Source organism: Balaenoptera borealis (genome assembly GCF_965194805.1).
Source record: "Balaenoptera borealis genome assembly, chromosome: 1".
Lineage (NCBI taxonomy): Eukaryota > Metazoa > Chordata > Mammalia > Artiodactyla > Balaenopteridae > Balaenoptera > Balaenoptera borealis.
The window spans coordinates 139284173-139308665 of record NC_138860.1 but is presented as its reverse complement, the minus strand read 5'-3'; the positions used below and the strand labels follow the sequence as shown (position 1 = coordinate 139308665).

Genomic DNA, 24493 nt, shown 5'->3' with positions numbered 1-24493 from the left:
CCCAGAGTGTATTTTACACGTCTCAGCTGTCCACATTCAAGTGCTCAAAACAAGCACGTGTGGCTAGTGACAGTTGTCTTGGAGCATGGGGGTCTACCAGCAACACTGACATTGCAGCCTCCCTCCCCTGCCAGCCCTCACTCTCCCCCACCCCTGCTTTATTCTTCTGCATACCAGTTATCACTGGACAAACTATGCATTTCCTTTCTTTGTTTATAGTCTATCTCTCGGTATTCATTAGGATACAGTCTAGGCTGGTGTAATAAATGAGTAGATAGATAGATAGATAGATAGATAGATAGATAGATAGATAGATAGATGAAGATACAGTGGCTTAGACAAGATAGAAATTGATTTCTCCTCAGTCCTGAGGAGGCTATACTCAGAGCTGGAAAGGTAGCTCCGTTCCCCACGCTCACCCTGAGACCCAAGCTCAGTCTGTATTACTCTTCTGCCAGCCCCAGCCTGTGTCATCTACCTTGTTCTAGATGGCTTCTTCAGCATCTTCACGGCCACACTCCAGGCAGGAGCACATTCTTTCTTTTTTTTCATCTGAAGAAACAACAATATTTTTTTTAACTTTTTATTTTATATTGGAGTATAGCCAATTAACAATGTTGTGATAGTTTCAGGTGCGCAGCAAAGCAACTCAGCCATACATATTCATGTATCCACTCTCCCCCAGACTCCCCTCCCATCCAAGCTGCCGCATAACATTGAGCAGAGTTCCCTGTGCTATACGGTAGGTCCTTGTTGGTTATTCTTTTTAAATATAGCAAGCACATTCTATCTTTTCTTTTTTAAGAACACAGCCCTCTCTTCTTCGTTTCTTCATCCCTCCCTTCCTGCCTTCCTTCTTTCCTTCTGCCCTCTCTCCCTCCCCCTCTGTCCCTTTCTTTCTCTCTGCAGGTCCTGACCCAGAGGTAGTACACTTCACTTCTGCTCACATCTCTTTAGCCAGAACATAGCCACATGCCGCCTCCAGCTGAGGTCTCCTGCTAATTTAGCCGGTGGCCAGCTGATATGGGCAGCTCTATTACTAAAGGAGAGAGGAGCCATCACCCTCCCCCACTGGCATGTCAGCTCCATGAGGGCAGTGACTGGGGGATGTTTTGTTCACGATCGTAGCCCCAGCAATGGTGTACGAAGGGCAGGGCTGTGGGAGCATCTCCCTGGTGGATAGGAGTATTTCATAGGACGTTGTTTGAATCGCAGACACAATATGGTAATAACAGCAGACTAACAGAGAGTTGGTTTCATGATTGTTTTCAAATTCTCCGCAGACCCTAAACCCTGTATTGGCCGCACCGAGTAGACTGCTCCCCTGCCCTGCCCGTGGTTCACCCCTGAGCCCTGGCACCTAGAATAGTGGCGGGCATGCAGCGGACACGCGGTATCTGCAGAATGAATGAATAGAAGTACTGCTGCCTCCGTTCCTGCCATTTCCTCCTCATCAGGTAGTAGCCCTTATGACATGTCGCCACAGTTTCTTTAAACTGTGAGCTCCTCGAGCACCAGGACCTGCACCCACTGCCACACCCTGGCTGGCGCTCAACTGGTGCTGGTTGGTTGAAGGAACCGATAACGTTCATTGAAGGCTGCCTCGGTGGGCTGCCCCTAGCCTGCACTGAGCCAACCCCAGGCAAGAGTTTTCTATCCGATTCTCTTCCTTTTGTCAGAACAACAGAGCATAAGACTGGAAAGAGAGATAGGCTCCCATTTGTGAGCCAACTTATGCATCCGGTTATGGAATTTGCACTTTATCCTAAAAGCAATAGGGAACCATCAACATGGTTTAACCGGGTGGGGCTTTAATTAGAGATGTGATTTAGTGATGTGAGTATGGAGGAGAGGGAACTAGTTGGGCTTTACTCCTCAGACCTCTGACTTCAGCTTTGTAGTCACTGGCGTTTCCTAGTTATCTTCAGCCACTTCAGGGGTCATCACTCATTTACCATCTCAGTCCAAATGTTCCTCCTCTGCTCTCCATTTTGATGAGTACGATCTTTGACACAGTCACCTGTGTATCCGCTCATCCTCAGCAGCCACGTACTGGGTACCTTGAGAAGGTATGCTCCTTTAAGGCAGGGGCTCTGTCCACTGCTGGATCCCCAAGGGTGGGACAGTGCCTGGCACCTGTCAATAAATATGTTTTCTGACTGAGCACCATGTGCCAGGACACTGGAGATGAGGCGATGAAGAGGGAAGCTGAAGAGCACACGTGTCCAGTAAAGGATGCAGAGTGTCCTTGAAGCATTTGAAGACTGTTCTTGTGTGCCCTCAAGTCTTCTCCTCTCCAGGCTCCCCTCTCTAGCTCCTTCAGCCATTGCTCTCATGACATGATTTTAGTTCTCTTTATCAATCTAGTATCTTTGCTTCCCATGAATGCTTCCCTTTTGAACTCTGGTGCCCAGAGTAAAGCCTGATGCTCCAGGTGAAGTTGGACCAGGAGCTCAGCTGATGCTTGTTGGTTGAAGGAACTGATAACGTTCATTGAAGGCTGTCCCCCTGGGCTGCCCTAGCCTGCACTCAGCCACTTGCACCTCCCTCCCTGATTTCAGAGAGCATGCTCCTAGTCACAAGTGCCCCTACCATCAACCAGCTTTTTTGGTAGCTACCTTCCCTCCCCCTCTGACCAGGGGAATAGACCATCAACCAATACACCATCCCCATATACACCACAACACCAATACACTGTCACCTTCCTCAGCATCTCTCCTCACATCTCTGCCTACAGGTTTACTTGAAGTCTACCAATCTGGAGGGAAGAGCTCATTCAAATAAAACACATTATAAACATGGTTCTTAGGCTATTGCTATTTCTCTGCAAATATTCGAAGCACAGAACCCGGTGACTGTAATTAAAGACCAAAGAGATATTCGATACTCCTCATGAGGGGCTCTGCACCTTGTTGTACTATTGTGGATTTTCTTGATTTTATTTATTGTGGTTTCAGTGGATTTTGTTTTGCTGTGTTGGACTTAGGATATTATTATCCTTGGGATTTATAAAAGAATACCGTGCCTAGCGTGACATGAAGCCAACTAAAAAACCAAATTTGCCACTTAACTATGTGATCTTGAACAAGTTGTTTGGTCTCTCAAAATCTCAATCTCTTCATCTAATAAGAATACTAATACCAACAGTAGAATGGACAGAGAACATGCATAAAATATGCAAATGGTTTACATTACTAGTACAAATGTTTTACAAACATGTGAGCATATGAAAAACATGTTTAACTTCACTATGGATAAAAATGAGATATGATCTTAAAAAGTGATAATACCTAGTAGGTACCTTAGCAGGTATTTGTTAGCAGCAAGTGCAGAGAAATAGACACCATTCTGTACTGATGGTAGAAATATTAATTAGAACAATTTTCTTAGAAGACTATTTGGAAATATACGTTAAAAGCCTTAAAGAGTTGCACACCTTTGACTTAGAAAATAATTCCACTCGTTGTTTGTAGCCTAGAGAAATATCATAGATGTATATAAAGATTCATACACAAGGATATTCATCTCAACATTTTATGAATAACAAAAAGTTGGATACAACCTAAATGTTTCACAACCACTAAAAACCATGTTTTAGAAGAATAATGATGGGGAAAATACATATTCCATTCAAAAGAAGAAATTATGTCTAGTATAATTCCAAGTTGTAAAAAGAATTCATTTGTGTGTTTATATGTATGCATGCAAATATTCGTTAAGAGTGATTATCTGTAGGTCCTGGATGAATGGTGATTTTAATTTTCTTCTTTGTGCTTCTGTTTTTCAAAATTTCCACAACCATTGCTTTTTCAATGGTAGATTAAGAATGCCCTTACATATCTTACAAGAATGTGATAAGACTCTAAACTTAAGTTATAATATGTGTGTTGAAAGGTCATATGAATTTATTTCATCATCATGAGATGTTGTATTAATCCCCTATTTTTCATTTCTTTCACACTTCTTTTTTGTCCTCCCTCCGTCTCTCTGCCAAACCCTTTACTTTCCTTCCCTTTCACTCTCTCCCTTCTCTCTAGTCTCTGCCTTACTCACTTTCCTGTCTCGTGGGCATTGCTCCACTGCCTCTGGGAGCAAGGGTCAAACACTTGCTGACCCTGATCTGAAGCTCAGTTGATCCAAACTGAGCAAGAAGCGAACAAGTTTCTTGCATTTCCTTTCAGAACTCTAGTAGCCCTGACACACATCCTGGACTAATTGAGACTGTGTGAAACGGATGTCTCTCAGTTCAGAGTTGAGCTCTTGTCATCTAGGACTGAATTACCAACTTCTCAAACACTGCTGGGAAGGTTGGGGGCAGGGTTGCTCTTTTCTTCTCCATCCCAAATGTTGGATGCCCCTGCCTTCCAACACGACTTGAAAATAGCTTTGTCAAGCAAAGCATGAACACTAGGAGTTTCCTGACATTTTCATAACTACGAGCATATGATTGGCAGTTCATATTGAATAACGATGTAAGAAATCTGCCAAGAAATCTCCCAATACTATTTCCAGTGCTGGTTCATAACCAGTTCCAGCTGTCTCACCACAGAATAGGAGCACAGTAGACTACCAGGTTCCATGGTTCGCCCGCTTGCAAAGTTTGTGTTGAGTTACTGGGAGTCATGCTAACGGGGGGAGTCACTCTCCCGGAAAGCATTTAAGATGAATAAAGCTGAGGGTTTAATGTACTAATGAAAAAATTTGTCAATATTTAAATCAAACGTGTGAACACTAAGTGTTTTTACATATGTTTGCCGTGGAGGTTTCAAGGCAGTCTTTGGCCTTCCTTCCAGACACGAATAAAGTAGATAGATGCACTGTTAGACTTTTGAACAATGACAAAGAAAAACAGGGAGTAATTGCTTCACTCGAAGCCTGCCAGGAAATTAATTGCCTAAGAGATGTATTTTATGCAGTGTCCAGAAAACTGCAAAGTCTACAGGAGTGGCTTGCTTTCACTAGGAGAAAACATATGTCACCTCTCACCAAAGATGTTTATGTCTTCTCACAAACCTGTCTTTTTTCAGCCTAAAGACGTTCCAACTGGAAATGACTACAAAGCCAGGAGTTGATAGGTTAGGGGTGTTTAGCAATGCTTAAGATAATACCCTCATGGCAGCAGATGCGATTCTGTCCTGCGAGCCCTGTGGAATACCAACTCGGATGTCTGGCACCTGGACATCTTTTTGTTTCTGCTTAGAGAAATTGGTGGGCGGGGGTGGGGAGTGGTGAGCCTGCCTTTGACTGCCAACTCTGAAACTCACAGATCTGGGCAAGGCTCTGGGGGAGCTAGCTAAGTGCACTTAAGAAATAGGGATGGAACCTGCCTTGGTCCACCTTTGGGATTGTATTCCAAGGAGTGCTTGCGGAGGGCTGCCGGTTGAAGGCTGAAGGAAGTCTGTGCAATTCCGTAAACATTTCTTGGGCACCTTCTGCAAACCAGGTTAAATGGACTGGACTCTGCTGGGAGTGAGATTGGGGACCTCACTCAGAGACTGCAAAGAAAATAAGAACAGCTGCTGCACTTCAAGAACCTTCTGCCTGGTAGAGGGACAGACATCTCAATAAAGAATCCTAGACTAATGAAGTCAGTGCAGGAGGGTGGAGAAAGCAAACCTTCTCGTGGACTAATCTGGAGGGTTTCAGGAAAGCATCTTAAGAGAGCTAAGACTGAACTAGAATGGGAAGGATAAAGGACAATGAACCAGGTGGAGAAAGGTAAGAATGGATTTCTTGGAGGGAAATAGCCAAGGCATAAATGTCAGTAATAGTGTGGTGTGTTCAGAAGCTACCAGCTGTTCTCTATTACTAGGGCCTGGAGTTCGAGAAGGGCCATGGTAGGAGATGGAGCTGAAGAGATGTATGGGGCTGGACATTCAGGGGCCTTGTGACCTCTGTTAATGTGCTAGGACTGTCACCAGGGGACTTTATGCAGTGGAGAGTGACTGCAGTTGTAAGAAAGAGATGATCTGATCTAGCTCTTGGGTAACTCATTCTGCAGCAGTGTGAAATATCAATTTACAGCGTCAAGAATGGAGGTCAAGAGACCAGTTAGGAGGATACTGCAATTGTCTTGGTGGGACAGGATGAGAGCTAAGACTAGAACAACCATAAAAGGTTAGAATTGGAAAGAACGTATCAGATAGTTCAACTTCTATATTATACAAATGGAATAACTGAGGACAAAAGAGGGTAAGTGACCTCTCCAAGTTACATAGAAATAAGCTTGTTGGCAGCCAAATCAGCACCAAGGACCCTGGTCCTCTGATTTCCAGCCCAGTGACTTTTCCAGTCAGCAGTGCCAAGATCAGTCCCAGCATCCTGCTTGTTAGGTAATGCCCTAGAGAAATTTGAAACTTACTTGGCCAGCATTTTTCCTGTCAATTTCTAGGAAGTGGGAACAATCCTTGCTGAAGAGAGAGAACCTGTATCAAGCCAGACCACCTGGGAGGGATCTTTTCTGTTCATCTTCCTCCTCTCTGACTTTAGACATCTCCTTAATATTTGCCTCTTTCCTCTCCTCCTCCAGAAAACCAAATACTGCTTATGAAATTCTCTCCCCTCTGCTAAGTCTAAGAAATATACACACAATTGAGCTCCTTTTCTCGAGCTTGTTTTCTCAGTGTTACTCTAACTACTATATCACTGCTAAGCACTGGGACAATTTGGAGGACACATGGTTCAATAAAATCAAGACTGACTATTTCCATCTAAACTCCTTCCTTGTCTATGTACATATAACCATTTTACATAGCAGCATCATTTTACATAACCCTAACCCCACATAGCAGCATCATATGTGCAAATACTCTTCGGTGTTTCTTTTTCATTAAATCATGTGTGTACATATTTTCATATATTTATATTAGCTTTATGGTATTTCTTATAGTGGAAACAGCAGGAAATTTGGAGTGAGGCCCAAGGATTTGGGCAAGAGACTTAGTCTCTGAACCTCAGTTTCTTCAACTAGAAAATGCAGGTAATACTACTACCATGACTGTTCCTGGCACATAGTCAGTGTACAGAAAGCATCCATCCTCCCTTCCTGCCTTTTTGGGGGTTGTTTCTGGGGCAATATACTATTTTCATAAACATCTCGGGATGGTTACAAATGATACCCATAGCTAAAAGTCAAAGGTCATGCTTCTTTTTTAAATCTACCTCAGTGCTGAGAATCTTGTTGAGGAAAGAGTACAATCTTGATAACTTGTGAAGGTAAGTGGAAGAAATGAGGAAGAGAATAGGAAACCACTTGAACTTGAAAATTAAATTAAGAAAAGTTTGTGGCCTTCTCATCTTATAAACATTGAAGTAACCAGTATTTATTGTGTACGTGACAATGTCAGCGTGGTTTATGGAATGTGCTAGCCACAGGGAAGACACAGATTTCCATCTTAGATGGCCCTTTGGCAGCTTCATGAAGGGTGGGTTTGGAAGAAAAGAAGACTGGAGGCTGGTCTCCCAGTTAGGGGAGTCGTCAGCTGAGGGGGGTGATGGGCTGAGCCTGGAGGGAGGAGAGGGGTCAAATTCAAGCAGTGCTTTGGAAGCCAACTTAGTTTTCAAGTTAAACCCTTGCTCCTCTTAAAGGTCGCCCCTTCTCCTCTCCTTCCTATCTTCATTTCTTCCATTCAGCGGAACTAAGTGCATGGGGAGCTTGAGTGGCTGGGCTGGGCAAGGGGAGAAATTGTAAATTTCAGGCTGTGAGATGAACTCAGGTTCCCTCTTTGCTGCCACCACACAGAAGTTAAAGTAAAAAGTGGGAGAGATTTAATTCGCTCATTAAACATGTATGTATGTATGTACTAAGTGTCAACAGCTTGATACTCACTAGGCACTGTTCTAGGCAATGGGGACATAGCTGTGACCAAACCAAAGTTCCTGTCCCCATGAAGTTTGTATATAAACAATAAACAATTAAATGTATCAATACAGAGTATATCTGATGATACTAAATGGAATAGGTAATAATCAGTTAGATAAGGGCAAGGAACAGTGGTAGGCATGAGGTCAAAGAGGTGGTGGGAGCGGCAGAAGACTATGTAAGGACATTGTAAGGACTCCAGTGTTTCCTTAACACAAGAAGGGAAGTCTTTGGAGGAGTTTGAGCAGGGGAGGGACATAAACCGATTGAGGTCCTACAAGGATTCCTCCAGCTGCTGCGCTGAGAATAGACTGGGGAAGGTGGCCAAGAGTGGGAGTGGGAAGACTAGTTGTGAGGCTACTCGAAAAAATCATGCAGAGATAATGGTGGCCTGAACCAGAGGGTAGCAGTAAAGGTAGGTTTGGGATCGGTTTTGAAGGAGGAGGTGGAAGCATGGGCTGCTGGTTTGCATATGGTTGTGAGAGGAAGTGTAAAATCAAGGAGAATGCAAAAGTTTTCGTTGTGAGCAGATGGAGGAAGGAACTGGTGTTTACTGGGATGGTGGAAGAGTTCCAGAATGGTCTTGGAGGGAAATAAAGATTTCCATTTTAGACATGTTGAGTTTGAATTCCTTTTACCTACCCAAGTGGAGATATGAAGGCTGCAGTTCAGAGAGTTGTCTCAGCTGGAGATAAGAGTGTGGGAGTCTTCAGTACAGAAATGGTCATTTAAAGCTTAGGAGGCAGGAAGATCAGGTAGGGAGAGAGAGTGCAAGGAACGGGTCTGAGGACTGAGACTTAGGGCTCTCAGTGACTAAAATTCTGAACTAGCGCAGGAGACTAAGAAAGCACAGCCAAAGAAGGAGAAGGAGAACCAAGAGAGAAACACTGTCCTGGAAGCTGAGTGAAAAAAGGTATTTCAAGAGCTGTGTCAGATGCTGCTGCCAGGTCAATAACGATGAAGACTGGACATTCACTGTTGGGTTCAGGAATGGAGACCACTGACCTTAACAAGAGCTCTTTCAGTGGAATGGCAAGGCAAAGGCCTGATTGGGGCAGGTCCAAGAGCCAATGGGGGAACTGGAGAAAGCAGGTACAGACGTCCTTGAGAGGAGCATTCCTATAAAAGGGAGCACAGAAACGTGGAGGTAGCTGAATGGGGACACAGTCTGAAGAGAATTTACGGTGGGAGGTATTATAGTACATTGATGTATTGATGGGGATGATCCAGTAGAGATGGGGGGAAATGGCAATATAGAAGAGAAAAGGGACAATTGCCAGAGCAATATCCATGGATAGGTGAGAGGGGGTGGGGTCCATGCGCTCAAGTTGATGGTTGTTGGGCCTTCAAGTGGAGCACAGAGCGTCTACCCACAGTCATGGGAAAGCAGGCAGAGTCTATGGAGCAGACCAAGGAGGGGTGGTTTAATCAAACTTCTCTTCTTAAAGGCTAAGCCCTAAGTCTTGGCCTTTCTGATTCATAAGCGATACCCACTTCTGTCCCCAACATGTTAAGAGTTCACACACGTGCATGATTTTATGTATGACTTATCTTTGGTCCAATGAGAAGGAGCTGCAAGATGCAAATTATAAAAAAGGGAGTGAGGGGCTTCCCTGGTGGCGCAGTGGTTGAGAATCTGCCTGCCAATGCAGGGGACACGGGTTCGAGCCCTGGTCTGGGAAGATCCCACGTGCCGCGGAGCAACTAGGCCCGTGAGCCACAACTACTGAGCCTGCGCGTCTGGAGCCTGTGCTCCGCAACAAGAGAGGCCGCGACAGTGAGAGGCCCGCGCACAGCAATGAAGAGTGACCCCCACTTGCCGCAACTAAAGAAAGCCCTCGCACAGAAACGAAGACCCAACACAGCCATAAATAATAAAAATATAATAAATGTTTAAAAAGCTGATCCAAAATCTTAAAAAAAAAAAATAAAGGAGTGAGAGAAAGAGCTTCCAGCTAGAAATCTAAGCTAATGTCAGCACTACAAGGGTGGGGATTTTTGTCTGCTTTCTTCTCTCCAGTGCCTACAGTAGTACCTGGTAAATCGGTACACCTATTTCTAGAATAAATAAAGCAAAAAAGGAACTTATACTTCCTAAACAACTACCATGATTGAATAGTTTGTATACACGATCTTATTTAACACACCAGTTTTACAGATGAGGAGATTACACACCTAGCCCAAGGCCACGCACAGCTGGAAGGCAGCTGTCAGGACTGCACCCAGTTCTGTGGGTCTCCGAAGCCCAGGTCTTGCCCGGACACTGCACTTTGACCATCCAACTATTTGGTGAACTTGGTCAAGTCATATAGCCACTCACTGTTGGTTCTTTCGGCCTTAGAAGGGGTTGGACCAGAGGTCGGAAAAGTCCCGTTCCAATGGAATGACTCCGTTAGACAATAAACAGACCCAGGGGACAGCCACGAGGCTTGGTGCCTGCCCTGAGTTCACAGTCCTGTTACACACACACCATTTCTGCCAGCGGGCCCCTTACCGTTTTCTGCCAGCTCTGACATAGACTCGGCTCTCTCCATGAAACAGCTGGATGTTCTGTGCTCTGTGTCTTGCGTGTATTGCCCTTGTGCCAGGTTGTAGACAAGTTGAACCTGCCATCTTGGGCCCTAATCCCCAGCCCTAGCTCTCCAGCCATTTGCCAGACTGTCACTCATCACATCACTTTTCTGGTGTCCCCTTGTCTTCCCTATAAAATTCCTTCCCTCCCCATTTTTTCTTACTCTTATAATTTTGAGGTAGCAGATTGAAATAAGACTACGTTAAAAGGACTTTAAAGGAACATGAAAGCAGGATTTGAGTCCACAGAGAAGTCCCCTTGGGCCTGTCCTGCCCCACTCCCCCCCATTACTCCATGAACCCTCACTCTGTCTTCGACTCCACTTATCTTGGTAGCATACCATTTAATCCATGATCTGTTGAATTATTCCTTTTTGAAGCTATCACCTCCTCCAGAAGCCTTCCCAGCCTCTGTTGGATGTGCTTTCTTTTATTCTCAGCACAAGGCTTCAGCAAACTTGGTTGAAAAGAAGGAGGAATGGGGAGAAGGAGAGCAGGAGGGAAAGGGTAACAGAGGTGATGTTTATCACACTCACGTTTCTCCCCCACAGAAAGTAAAGTCCTAGTGAACAGGGATCATATCGTTGGTATCCCAATGCCGAGAACATAAGGCTTCCCCTTTCTCTGCTCTGCACTTTCCCATTCTAGTTAAAGCAGCCCCACAAATCCACACTCATTCCTCATTTCTCCTTAAAGAGTCCACTGGATTTCACAGCTCTGTCCCAGAGACCCCCTTGTCTAACAGATACCGCTTGTCCAGTTACAATATTCCCATTTGGTGCCTCACAAATCAAACCTTATTTTAGTGGGACTTTCTGCCTCTTTACATTTTTTTTTTAATGTGTACATTTTTTTTAATGTTTGACGTGGGCACCTCTGTGTTGCCTTATTTGGGGCTGGGGGTTGGGGGAGGCATTATACTCACCACTGCTTTTTATGGAGGCTAGTAGTCTTTCCCAACTGCCCTCAGCGGAAGGAATGGGAAACAAAGCTGAGATGAAACAGAAAAGCAAAATGGGGGATTGGGTTTCACCCCACTTCTGAGTAGTAAGATGAAATCAAAACCCTCCTAAGAAGTCCCTAAGTTCCCTTTTCCACTCTTTCCACAAACCCCCTCTTTATTCAATCCATGGCCATAGGCATAAAAGGAGAGTGAAAAAAATATCAAAGCAATCCTAGTAACACTTGTGGTACAAAATCTGACCAGATTGGTATGTGCGCATGTCATATTATTCTAAACTTCCATTATTCTCAATGGACAAATTTAGGGGGTAATTTGAATGCCTGATATTTTAAGAACTGCCAGAGAACATCCAAAGGGTTTCTAATGAGAACTCGGGGCCCCAAACTTGGGGGCTCCAAGACCCATCTGTGCATTCCCAGTGCCAGCCTAAGCTTAGGGGCAAAGTAGGCCCTTGATAGGAGGAAAAGTCAAAACACCCCAGGGCTTCTTAGAAGGTACAAGGCTACTCCACCATGAAAACCTCAGTAAATAGGAGGGGGCAAAAGTCACTCATTCTTTTTATAAGTGACCTTCCATATTCTTACAGATACTGTCGTTGTACAGTCCTATCATTCCAAATGCATGTCTAAATAGGAATAAAATCTATCACACACATAATTTCCCCTTAAATTACATTTGTGAGATCCAAGCCCGGGTAATTCTCCTTTTCCAAAGTGAAATGAAACCCTTGTGTTCCTAAACATCGCTATGAAGCAAAGCCAATACCTACCCATTTCTAAGTTAGACACAAGTAACTATTACGTGCTGCTCTGGAAACTATGACAGAACGTTATTCATCTGTTTGTTTTAATGGTTCACAGCCAAGAGGGGAAAAAAAAACTTTAAAATTTTAATTTAATTTTTCAAAGCAAAAAAATGGTGTGAGACAGCGAAGGTCTCTTTTGCTGAGGAAATAAATGTTAACAATTGTCAGGGTCCAGGTGTGGGAAACAGCACGTGATACTTGACACGGTTGCCTCACAATTGCTCGTGCTCACAAAGGCATTCCAGGAAGAGAAGGGCTATTAGGATGGGCTGATTTTGCAGCCTTGTAGATTGAAGTCTTCTCTGTCAGTCGTCATCCCTCTGGGCTGATGTGCCTTGATTGTGTCACTTTGAAAGCTGATCTTAAAGGTCAAGTGTGTTTACACATTACCCTCTTTGATGCCCACTTTCAGGTTGGTCTTTAAAAACAGAGTTTGGACGATAATGTTGGGATCCCATATTTAACCTGTAATCTCTCCACCGCAGGCAGCCTGAGGCAAAGTATACTTTCGGTGCCCCGACAGCTCTCCGTCCAAGATGCCCGTCTTCTCTCTTTCACTCCAGCCAGCTCTTTCCATGTCTCCACCTATGGTTATCCTGATACCTCTTCTCCAAGGGCCTTTTCTTCCAAGCTGGTATGACTTAAACTATTTTCCCTCCTCCTGGTTGGCAGTTAACCAAGGATGCTTCAAGGCTCAAAGCTGTTTCAGGAAAAGGAAGGAGGTGGTTTTGGAGAGGTGGTAACTTTTTTAGACCACACCAGATTATATTCTGTTCTTAAAGTTTCTGTGTCTCTGAGCATTTATCCATATTGGGTAATTCTGCATCCTTTATGCAGATTCTTAATTTTATCATGTATCCCCCTTTTGAATGAAAAGACAGAGCTGATTTTCACCTTTAAGAGATCTGACTGCACCTCCCAAGGGAGAATCTGCCTCTGAGGTGGGAAGCTTTGCACCCAGCCCCAAGCTTACTACTGCCAGCCCTGGGAAGCACCGTGGGTGTGGATCTGCCATGGCTGTGCTCTAACCAGATCAGGGTAATATGTGACCTGATTTACAAATTTAAAAAGGGATACCTTCCATCATTTATGTCCATGATGGTCTTTGGGGAAGTAAATGTAACTTACCAGTTATATTTGCATTGGTAAAGTGAAATTACTTCCCACATGAGAGAAAATAACCCGAACTTTGCTAAATTGCTAACTGGAGCACGCCTAGGGATACTACATCTCTTTGAACTGCATGATGGATTTACTTCAAACCAAGATTCAGGGCTCTGGGGACAGGCATCTTGATGGGATTTCATCTCCATGGCTCAAAATGGGGCTTGTAAGAGGCACCGAGTGGGGTAAATTCAGAAGTGTTGGAACATGCCACTCAAGGCGGTCAGTCCCCCATGAGGCTGCCAAGCTGTGGGCTTGTGGAGCACTGTCTCTGGCATTCCATTTGAAGAACCATGAGAATCAGAACAAAAAAACCTGCTGGGACTGTGTAAATTGCCAGCGCTTTTGGCCAATGAGTGTGCTTGGAAACAACGCCCAAAATCTCTCCCCAGCTCTGAGGCTTAAAATTCCCACTTATTGCTCCTCTCTATTGCTCCCTCTACCTCTACCTTGTCCCTTGTGTATAAATAAGATTTTTCATAAAATTTGAGGTGAAATTCACATAACTTAAAATTAACTATTTAAAAGTGAGCGATTCCAGGGCTTCCCTGGTGGCGCAGTGGTTGAGAATCTGCCTGCCAATGCAGGGGACACGGGTTCGAGCCCTGGTCTGGGAGGATCCCACATGCCGCGGAGCGACTAAGCCCGTGAGCCACAATTGCTGAGCCTGCACGTCTGGAGCCTGTGCTCCGCAACGGGAGAGGCCACGATAGTGAGAGGCCTGCGCACCGCGATGAAGAGTGGTCCCCACTTGCCGCAACTAGAGAAAGCCCTCACACAGAAACGAAGACCCACCACACCCAAAAATAAATAAATAAATAAATAAATAAAAATTAAAAAAAAAAAAAAAACGTGAGCAATTCCATAGCAGTAAATACATTTACAATGCTGTGCAACCACCATCTCTCTCTAGTTCCAAAACATTTTTATCATAACAAAATAAAACTCTATACCCACTGAGTATTTATTCCCTATTGCTCCCTTCCTCCAGCTCCTGGTTACCACCAGTCTGCTTCCTGTCTTTATGGATTTACTCATTCATGTCAACAGAATCATATACTATGTGGCCTTTCTCATCAGGTTTATTTCACTTACCATAATGGTTTGGAGATTCTTCCACAGTGTAGCATGTTTCAGCACTTCGTCCCTTTTTCATGGCTGAATAATATTCCACCGTATGGATCTACCACATTTTGTCTATCCATTCATCTGTTGATGAGCCTTTGGGGTTGTTTCTACTATTGTGAACAGTGCTGCTATGAACATTTGTGTACAAGTATTTGTTTGAGTCTCTGAGATTCTTTTGTTTGAGTGAGATTTTATAGTTAGCAAAGTCCCTTTATGTCCATTCTCTTCCTAGTAAGGAGGAGCGTGCATGTTAACTAGTCGTATTACCCCAAAGGGCAACATGTTAGGGCCTCACTCCTTAGTAAGAATCACTTCAGCTTAACTAAGGCTTTTAGGCCCCAGTGTAAAATCTGGTGCAGAAGAAAGTGGTTTCCAGTTTGGAGGGTCCTTCTGGTATGGAGAGGGTCCACGTCTGTGAGCTAACCTAGGTCATCTCCATGTCTGTTATGTCTATTACAGTTCTGTTGGTCAGTCTGTGCACAGTGGGGTGAGGGTAGAAACAGCTCTCAGCAGCACCCTCTCCCTCATTCAGCTCTTGTTTACTGAGCTGTGCACTGTGCCGGGCCCTGGAGTTACGAAGCCAAATCAGACCTGGTCCTTGCCTTAGAGTAGTGGTAAAGTGGGCAGAAAACAGACAAACATAATATGAAGTCAGAAATGCGTAGGAGTGGTGTGATAAAGGTGCTGGACGGGTGGGGGAGTGGAGTGGGCAGTGACTAACTTTCCTGGGGGAGTTGGAACATTGGGGTCTTAAAGACATAAAGGCAACCACAAGGTGAGAAAGAGGATGGAGGGAGCGCTGGGTCTCAGGAAGAGAACAGGCGAGGCCAGGAGAACAGCAAAGTGCATTCCTTGTTTGGAGACTAGCAAGGTCAATAGCATGGCTAGTATCATTAAGTTCACAGGTTCATCAGGCCAGGAACCAGGCTGGAAAAATGGGCAGGAACTAGGGAAAGGCCTTGTGTACTACAGTCAAGAAACTGTGGTGAGTCAGAAACTAGGATGAATTTTAGGCAGGAAATGACCTGATCAAGTCTGTGTTTTGAAAAGATCCCTTTGTAACAAGTGACTGATGAACCAGCCTCCCACACCCTCCCTCCCGGTCTGCCTTCTCTGTCATCTCACCGGCCGTAGGCTGGCCCTGGACTGAAGTGCAAGGCCAGGAAGATGCCTTCTTCTTCACACACGGACCTCTCGTCAATTGCCCCACCCTCCTTGTATACAACTTTCAGCAAAGATGAAAGTGCCAACAGCAGTTAATAAAAATTCCATCTATACTGAGCTCTTCCTGACCAAGTATGTCATCTCTCCTGGAAGTATTTGAATTTAGAAGTAGGCCAAGCTCAAACAAATAAGTGAACTGTTCATGATGGGAATTCAGCCACCCAGGGATAGGCGCAGATGGATTCTGATAAAGTTGTTCTGAAGATTAAATGAGGTCATTTGAGGGCCTTCCCGATACCCTCACACCATAGCCCCTCCTGCTCATCTGTATACAGTAAGGTTCCCACCACCCCACCCCCCGCCATCCTGTAACACTTTCCTTTTTTTTCTTTTGTTTTTTTACTTTTTATTTTGAAATATTTATATTTAAGAAAAGTGGCACAAGTAGTACAGAGTTTCCGTATGCTCTTATCCCATTACCCCTAATGTTAACGTCTTGTGTCAACATAGTACTGTTATCAAAAGTAAGAAATTAACACTGGTACAACACTACTAACTAATCTACAGACTTCGTTCCGTTTTCACCAGTTTTTCTATGAATATTAAGGGTTTCTTTGGAAATCATGTGTCTAAGGCAACAGTTGAGTTTGCTCTCTTGTCTGCCTTAAATTGAGGCACGCTTCAGAAACCCTGCTCTCCCTGGAAACGCTAAAGAGAGCGCCAGCAGGCCTCTCATGATCCAAACCTGGCACGTCTCCATTTTGGCATCCATTTGGGGTATTCTGTGTCCTTTTACTCCCCATACCCCACCTACCCGCCCATCCTTTCTCCTCCTTTCCTGCTCCCCACTCTCAAAAAACTACATCATGGGCTTCCCAGACCCCACACTGCACAGTGCGTTGTTTTCATTTTCGGAGAGCTCTCGAGAGCCTTATTCCAGACCCGAGAGGTTTGCCAAGGAACGTGTAGCTATTGACTCCCACTGTCACTGGCAAACTCCCGTGGGCAGTGTTTCCCCATTCTCGATCCATGGTGCTTCCTGAGTGGATACTCCTACGCTGCCACGTTGGTCATCCTTGCTCTCAGCTAGCGTGACCATCCCTCATAAGCTCCTTGCTCTGGGGAAGGGGGAGACCCCAGAGGTGGAGGGCAAACTGTGTTTGCTTTTCCCTATCATATGACAGTGACTTCGAAAGGTTGAGGGGCTGGTAACACAGTAATTAAATTACCTTTATGAGAAACAGGAGTGCCCATCACAAAGGGCCGGGCATCCTGACATCACGATGAGGTAGCTGGCACATGTTGGTGCCAGCTGCTGTGATGAATGGCCAGAATTCTGTTTGCCCTCTCCTAGTGCACTTTTCTTCTCCCTAGAACGCAGCCTCGGGCACGCTCGCAGCAAGTGCCCTTGCACTCTTGCTGCCTTGCTGCTTCATGTTTTTAATTTGCTGAGCATGGAGGGCATCAACGATGAAAGAAGTGTGAGCTGGAGAAAAGCATAAAGCTGATTAATGTTGGAGGAGCGTTTGTTCCCCTCCAGCCACAGCCAGCAGGGAAAATGGAAAGGATGAAAGGCGATTGCGACTTGATGTTTAAAAGAAAATCTTTTTGCCACCCAGCAGATACCAAAACATCTTCACAGTAGAAGGCCCCTGTAAGCAATGCAAAAATTTCTATAACCAACCATTTGGAAGGAAGCTGTATACCATGGTTACAAGTGCTAGTCTGGGGCAAATCTATTTCTTCTGCTTGCTGTGTCACATTAGACAAGTTCTTTGCTCTTTCTGACCCTATAGTTTTCTCATCTGTAAAATGGGAATAATTACACCTTCACCTTCTGTATAAGACTGTTGTCAGGATTAAATGACTTAATATTGATTTTATACATAAATGAAATTTAACAGTGCCTGGCACAGAGTAAAGGCTCATTACAAAGCCTCTTATTTATTATTAGGCTGATTTAATTTAAAGTAGTATTGAAAAGTAGAACATCATTACAGATCCAACAGCCTGGTATTCAAGCTTCAGTTTGAATTTTGAGTTTAAATCCTAGCTCCACAACTTACTGGCTTTGTGAATCTGAGCCAGTTACTTAACTTCTCTGAACTTGAGTTTCTCCCTCTGATAAATAAGGATAGTAACACTGCACAAGGGGCTACTTTGACGAAAGCACTTAGCATAGTACTCAGCACAAAGAGTGGCAGACACTTAATACATGTTTATTTTTCTAGTGCTGTGGTTCTCCACCGCATTCAAATCACCTGAGAGCTTTTTAAAACGCATGAATACCTAAGCTGCATCCCCAGAGACTGACTTAATAGGTCCGAGGTGGGGTTTGGGCACTGGTATTTTCGAAAGCTTCCTAAGGAGATTGTATAAGCAAACAGGACTGAGAACTACTCCTTAGCAGGTGACATTACATACTGTTTTTTTTTATTTTGTTTGTTTTGTTTTTTATATCTGTCCCCAAGAGACTAGCCAGTATATCAAGAATTCTGGGCACAGTCAAAAATTTAATACACCTGCAGCTCTAAGCCCTTGATAAGAAATATGCAGCCAAGGAATTGCATTCCATTTTATTCCGAGAAACAGTATTCAAAGGGTCTTTTTACAATCTTGAACTGGAAAGGTGGTAAGAAGTTTAGCCTAAGCCTCACACATAAAATATGGAAACTCCCAGTAGGTCAGGGATTTATATCTGGGGGTAATTCCAGGGTTTCGTCCTCCCAAGAGATATAAATCGAGGCCTTGAGAGTTTAATGCGGGGGAGGAAGAAGTGTTCTCATAATGACACCTTAAAAATCCAGAGCTCTGCTAATGCCTAGGGATAGAAAAGCATCGTCTGTAATAGTGGGGGTGGGAGTAGGGGGGGTGCATTCTGGTCTCCGGACTTCAGTCTCCGAGATCCAAGGCTGGGTCATCGAGAAACTTCTTTCTCCCCATAGGTTTATGGTATTAGCTACCCAATAAAAGTGGGGTTAATTTTACAACCCAAGTAAAATTTAAGCCAAAAAGCCTTCAACATTACTCTAGGATTTATGAAAGTAAACATTTAGAGTGCTTGCAGGATTTTGCAACATTAAAATTTCAGTGTCTTTATGTCAGGTATATGATATATTCATTTGTACGTGTACTTAAAGGTTACGTTTTTAAGAGCTTTGCACTGCAAACTATTTGGAGGACTACACTGAAGATACTGCTCCCATCTCCAATTTCAAAATGACTGTTTTAGTGAATAGGGAGTAGAAAGCAACTGAAAACCAGTGTCTTTTAAGGATCAGCTCTATCAGATTTTTTCACCTGGTTTCCTATTCTAGTGGGCTTTCTAGACTCCCTCACTGAACCCTCAGGTGTGGAAGTCCAGGGTCACAGCACTGACCACAGTCGATTTTACAAAGTTGAAGCTTAGTAAATAATTCTCCTCTTCTTTGGTAACTGTAAGTACTTTAATAATAATTGTGTGTTACCTCAGTGTAGCACTTTTTAAAAGCTTTTACACAATTTGATAGGATCCTCATGACTGTGACTTACAGGGTCGAGAGGTCAATTATTAGCTTCATCTTATAGATAAGAAAACCATAGCTCAGAGGACTTGGGAGGTGGCGTAAGGATATGCAAATGTTAAATGTAGAAGGAGAATTGTGTTCTCCTGATTTTTGCTCTAAAGTACTTTAACTTAGAAGAAACCAAAGAGGAAAAATGATGCTTTGTTCAGATGATGTGTCGATTCCAGCCAGGTTAACGGAGAAGGAGCATCCAGGAGAGAAGTCCGCCCATAAGCCTGGCAGGTAGCCTTCTGCTTGGCTGTGGTCTGCCTTTCAGAAGCAGATTGAGATTCTGTACTCTGGTGTCTTGAGCTTATCATAGGCCCTTGTGGGAGGTTTTGGCCTCTGTCCTTTCAAGCTGAACCTGCCATCTTGGGTCCTAATCTCCAGCCTTAGATCTCCAGCCGTTTGCCAGACTGTCACTAATCGCATCACTTTCTGGTATCCCCTTGTCTTCAGAATAAAATCTCTGCCCTCCCTTTTATTATTGTCATTTGAGGCAGCAAACATTTTTTAAAGATTATTTTTTTAAGTTTTAGGGGATTATGAAAGCAAGTATCCATTGGCATTTGCTCTGGATTTCCTGGGATTTAGTGACTCATTTGAAATTGTCCAGTCCATGGTTTGCCATGGACCTCTCTCTGCAGGGTGGAGAGAATAGGTCTCAAGCAGGAGCCACGTAACTGGACTGCCCTCTGGTTTCTTTCCAGCTGCCCCCAGCTTCTCACCCCGTGGAATCTCCTAACTGACATATCAGTCCGAGTGTATCTTGGGGATAACGCGCCCACGCCTTTGTAGCAAATGAAGAGGAAATAATCTGTGCTTAAAAAACAAAAAACTGTAGAACATGTGCCCAGATTTCCAACTCATTCCCTCTTTACTCTTACAACTACATCATCTTCCAGCCCACCACCAGCTGCGAAAATAAAAGTGTTTTCTCCCAGATTTAAGGATGATTTTGTGCTTCAGGATGATTTTTCTGGGGGTGAAGGAAACTCGACCGACGTGACCAACAGATGTTTTAAACGATGGATGGAACTGAGGAAAAAGCCCAGTCTTTAGGATACTGTGCCCCACTGCGCCCCCTAGTGACTGTCTGGGGCATCGCGCAGTCAGAGCCAACTGCAAGTGTGTACTGCACCCTCTAATGTCTGTGCTCTGTTTTTAGAGATGAGTATGAAGAAGATGGATTCTGTCAGCCGTACAGAGGGATTGCGTGTGCAAGATTTATTGGCAACCGCACTGTCTATATGGAGTCTCTGCATATGCAAGGGGAAATAGAAAATCAAATCACAGGTAGGTAGCAATGAAATTATATTTATACCTTGCATAACAATTTTTCTCGCCAGAAGTTTTATTGAGCTCTTCTCTTGACAAAGGATTAGGCTAAGCATAGGGGTTAGGAGCAGGGCCATAAAGAAACAGGAGATGCAATCTCTGCTCGGAAATTTACATTAGAATAATTTATTGAAGTTTGCCCTTAGAGGAAAAGGAGGCTTTGAGAAGTCTCACATTCATTCAAACACTCCATAAATATTATTGGGTGCCTTTGGCATACCAGGACCTGGGCTGGGCACTGGGGATGTGATGCTGTGGGGAGTAAGCCAGGTACGTTTCTGCCCTCACAGAGCTTACTGTTTGGAAGCAACATTGTGTCGACTGAAAGCGGATGAATTTAGAGTCCAGAATTCTGGATGCTAATCCCAATATTGCCATTACTGTGACTCTGGGGAAAGTCTCTTACTCTGCATGAAAATCTCTTTCTTTACCTGTGAAGTGAGTGAGGGGGCAAGATGATCATAGGTCTCTTCCTGCTCTAGCTTTCTCTATTTTACCCTTCACTTTTCTGAATTGAAAGTATCTTTTTAATGGAAATCTAATAGTGAAGCACTACCTAGCACACGTGAGGTACGTCGTGTCGGCCACCTTGCACGATTTCGTACACCTAGTTCTGGTGGTTGCAGCCGCCTGTGCCTCTCCCATTAGTGTAGTTATTATGCCTCTGTGCCCTGTACCCTTGCAACACATTAAAATGGCCTTTCTGAAATTCTGATAAGGTTGCCAGCTTCAGCACTGAAAAATACAAGACACCCAGTTACATTTGATAATTTTTTAGTATGAGTATGTCCCAAATGTTTATCTAAAATTCACATGTAACTGGGTCCTTTGTAGTTTATCTGGCAACTCTAGGATTTAAGAGAGGCAAGAACACACCCAAGGCAGGCACGCAGAACAGCCAACAGTCCAGAAACTATGTCCCGTGAGGACTTCGAAGGAGCTAAGAGAGGGCCAGGGAAGCTATTTAACCCGAAGAGGCAACTGTAGGAAGATGTACTTGCCAATTGCGAAAGCCCTGAGGCTTTCAAGAGGAAAGACTCTGTGAAATTCCAGAGCAGAAGCAGGACTGATGGGGAGAAGCTATTGAAGAAACATTTCAACCTAGTAAAAGAACATTTGAACATACTTTTTACTAAGTATTCACAAAAATAAATGGGAGTTCTGATATAAATTTTTGGTCACCCAATTATATTAATCCTCTCTTGGACATTTTCAATGGACATCAGCTTACTGGAAAGTATTAACATTTTTTTTTTAATCCATTTAACTTTTTTAACACAGCATTTCCCAAACTTGTTTGGTTATGGAACCCCAACTTCTCAAACACTTTTAACATTCTACAGAATTAATGTTCTGAGGAACATACTTTGGGAAACAGTGTACTAACAACCTCTTAGGCTGCCTTGTGAGTATAAACTCCTTGTCAGTAGAGGTGTGCAAAGGCTAGTGCTCTTTTTGTACAGGGATAAGAGGTTAGGCTAAGTGACCACTAATATTCTATAATACGCACTGGAACAACTGAGTTGTACTCTTCGAGAACTTCCAAATGAGTTGCCTCATTTTCAGAAGATGGAATAGAAAGTATTCAAGCCACAAAGAAATTAAGCAAGTCACCCAAAGTCATCCAGCCGCTCAGAGGCAAGACACAGAACTAAATCCTGTGATCGGGCTCAGTCACTGCATAAAGCAAGCTCTGCCCTGCAGCTGTCAAATGTTTTAGAAGCCTCACAAAACTAATAAAAAGTACCGGATGAAACACAAAGTTCTGTTGCTTTGTAGTAAAAATGAAAAATATATTGTACTTTAACCTAATTAATTCTTTTTATTAGGAAACGGTACATATGTAACTTAATCCTGTTTTTTTAACTTTGTAGTCAAAATTATTTTTTTCAAGCCAGTGAAAGTAAGCTGCTTAGACATCTGAAATGAATCTCCTTCTCTTGGCCTTGTCTGTTTGAGCACAGCAGATTCTTTCCAATGTGTGTTTACATCTGATATCTGTTGACTAGATAACCGGGGGAGATAAACCCTGCCCCTGGGAGTTAATAATTCTGTTTGTTTTCCAGCTGCCTTCACCATGATCGGCACCTCCAGTCACTTGTCTGATAAGTGTTCTCAGTTCGCCATTCCTTCCCTGTGCCACTACGCCTTCCCATACTGTGATGAAACCTCATCTGTCCCAAAGCCCCGGGACTTGTGTCGCGATGAATGTGAAATCCTGGAAAATGTCCTGTGTCAAACAGAATACATTTTTGCGAGATCAAATCCCATGATTCTGATGAGGCTGAAACTGCCAAACTGTGAAGATCTCCCCCAGCCAGAGAGCCCCGAAGCTGCAAATTGTATCCGGATTGGAATTCCCATGGCGGATCCTATAAATAAAAGTAAGTGGTAGCCCCTGACCTTCTGTGCTGCCTCGGGGGCCAGCAACCCCATGAAAACTGGATCTTGATCCCTAGTAATGATTCGTGTTGATAGTCAGATTACCTTCCAATGGGCCAAATACTGTGTGGGGCTGAGCATTCAGTGGTGGCTTAGATGCAGTGCCTATCTTCAAGAAGTTGCATGACGATGATAATTTTAAAATATGGTTTCTGGTTCCTTAATAACTTAAAAATAGAATTGCCATATGTCCCAGCAATGCCACAACTGGGTATATACCCAAAAGAATTGAAAACAGGTGTTCAAACAAAAACTTGTACAGAAAGGTTCATAACAGCTCTAGTCACCACAGCTAAAAGGTGGAAACAGCCCAAATGTCCATCAGTAGGTGAGTAGATAAGTACATTGTGGTATATCCACATAATGAAATATTATTCATCCATGAAAAGGAATAAAATCCTGTTACATGCTATAACATGGCATGAACCTTGAAAATACTGTCATAGAAGGAAGCCAGACACCATTGTATGAGTCCATTTATATGAAATATCCAGAGTAGACAACTCCATAAAGACAGAAAGCAGATTAATGGTTGCCAGGGGCAGGGGGAAGGGGAGAGTGGGCAGTGACTGCTTAAGAAGCATAGAGTTTCTTTGGGGGATAATATAAGTGTTCTAGGATGAGATAGAGGTGAAGCTTGCACAGTATTTTGAATGTTCTAAATGCACTAATGGTAAATTGTATGATCTGTGTATTGTGCCAAAATTTAAAAAATATGTAGATGGAGGCTTACCTCCATCCTCCTTCCTCTCACCCCCATGAAACAAAAGACTGTTTTTCTGTGCATTTCCCATGTGCATTGGCATGGCAATGGTCCTAACCCCTGTCAGAAACCCATAGTGCCCTGCTGCTGACTAACATTTTCTGAGAACTAGATTCTTTATTACAGGACTCATGTGCAGAAATGGAAAAAACAGTCCCTGCACCATTCACTAGGAAATGACTCCTGTGCCCCCAGGTCCCGCCCCAGTTCTGATTCTTTTCTGTGTTCAATATCAAAAATACTTGTGGAGGACTGGTTTTCTTCCTGAAGCATAAGCTGTAAATCCTCCCAGGAATGTCACTGCAAGGCCCGCTCTGTGTCCCATCAGGGAAGCCTCGGCTGTGAGGGTAATCGCACGTCCTCCCTCCAGAAACTGCTGGCCGGGAGCTCCAGCACCTCCTCTGCTTCTCTCTCACAGTTTGGGCTCTTCTTCTGTGTATTTCAGATCACAAGTGCTATAACAGCACAGGCGTGGACTACCGGGGAACCGTCAGTGTGACCAAATCAGGGCGCCAGTGCCAGCCGTGGAACTCCCAGTACCCACACACACACACCTTCACCGCCCTCCGCTTCCCAGAGCTGAATGGAGGACACTCCTACTGCCGCAACCCAGGGAATCAGAAGGAAGCTCCCTGGTGCTTCACCTTGGATGAAAACTATAAGTCTGACCTGTGCGACATCCCAGCATGTGGTAAATACCGTCCTTGCCTTTAAAGGATTCAGTCACTTTAAAAGATCCCCACTCCAT

The 24493-nt window shown here is 44.0% G+C and overlaps 1 protein-coding gene across 5 annotated transcripts in view; it reads left to right on the top strand.

The window, feature by feature from the left end:
- The window catches only part of ROR1 (receptor tyrosine kinase like orphan receptor 1), a 403988-nt gene that overhangs the window by 346187 nt on the left and 33308 nt on the right, over positions 1-24493 (top strand). For all 5 annotated transcript variants that reach the window (XM_082356666.1, XM_082356668.1, XM_082356667.1 and 2 more), the window contains exons 5-7: positions 20371-20498; positions 22607-22924; positions 24191-24436. In XM_082356666.1, the coding sequence (XP_082212792.1) occupies positions 20371-20498; positions 22607-22924; positions 24191-24436 (692 nt within the window). The remainder of the gene's footprint in view (positions 1-20370; positions 20499-22606; positions 22925-24190; positions 24437-24493) is intronic.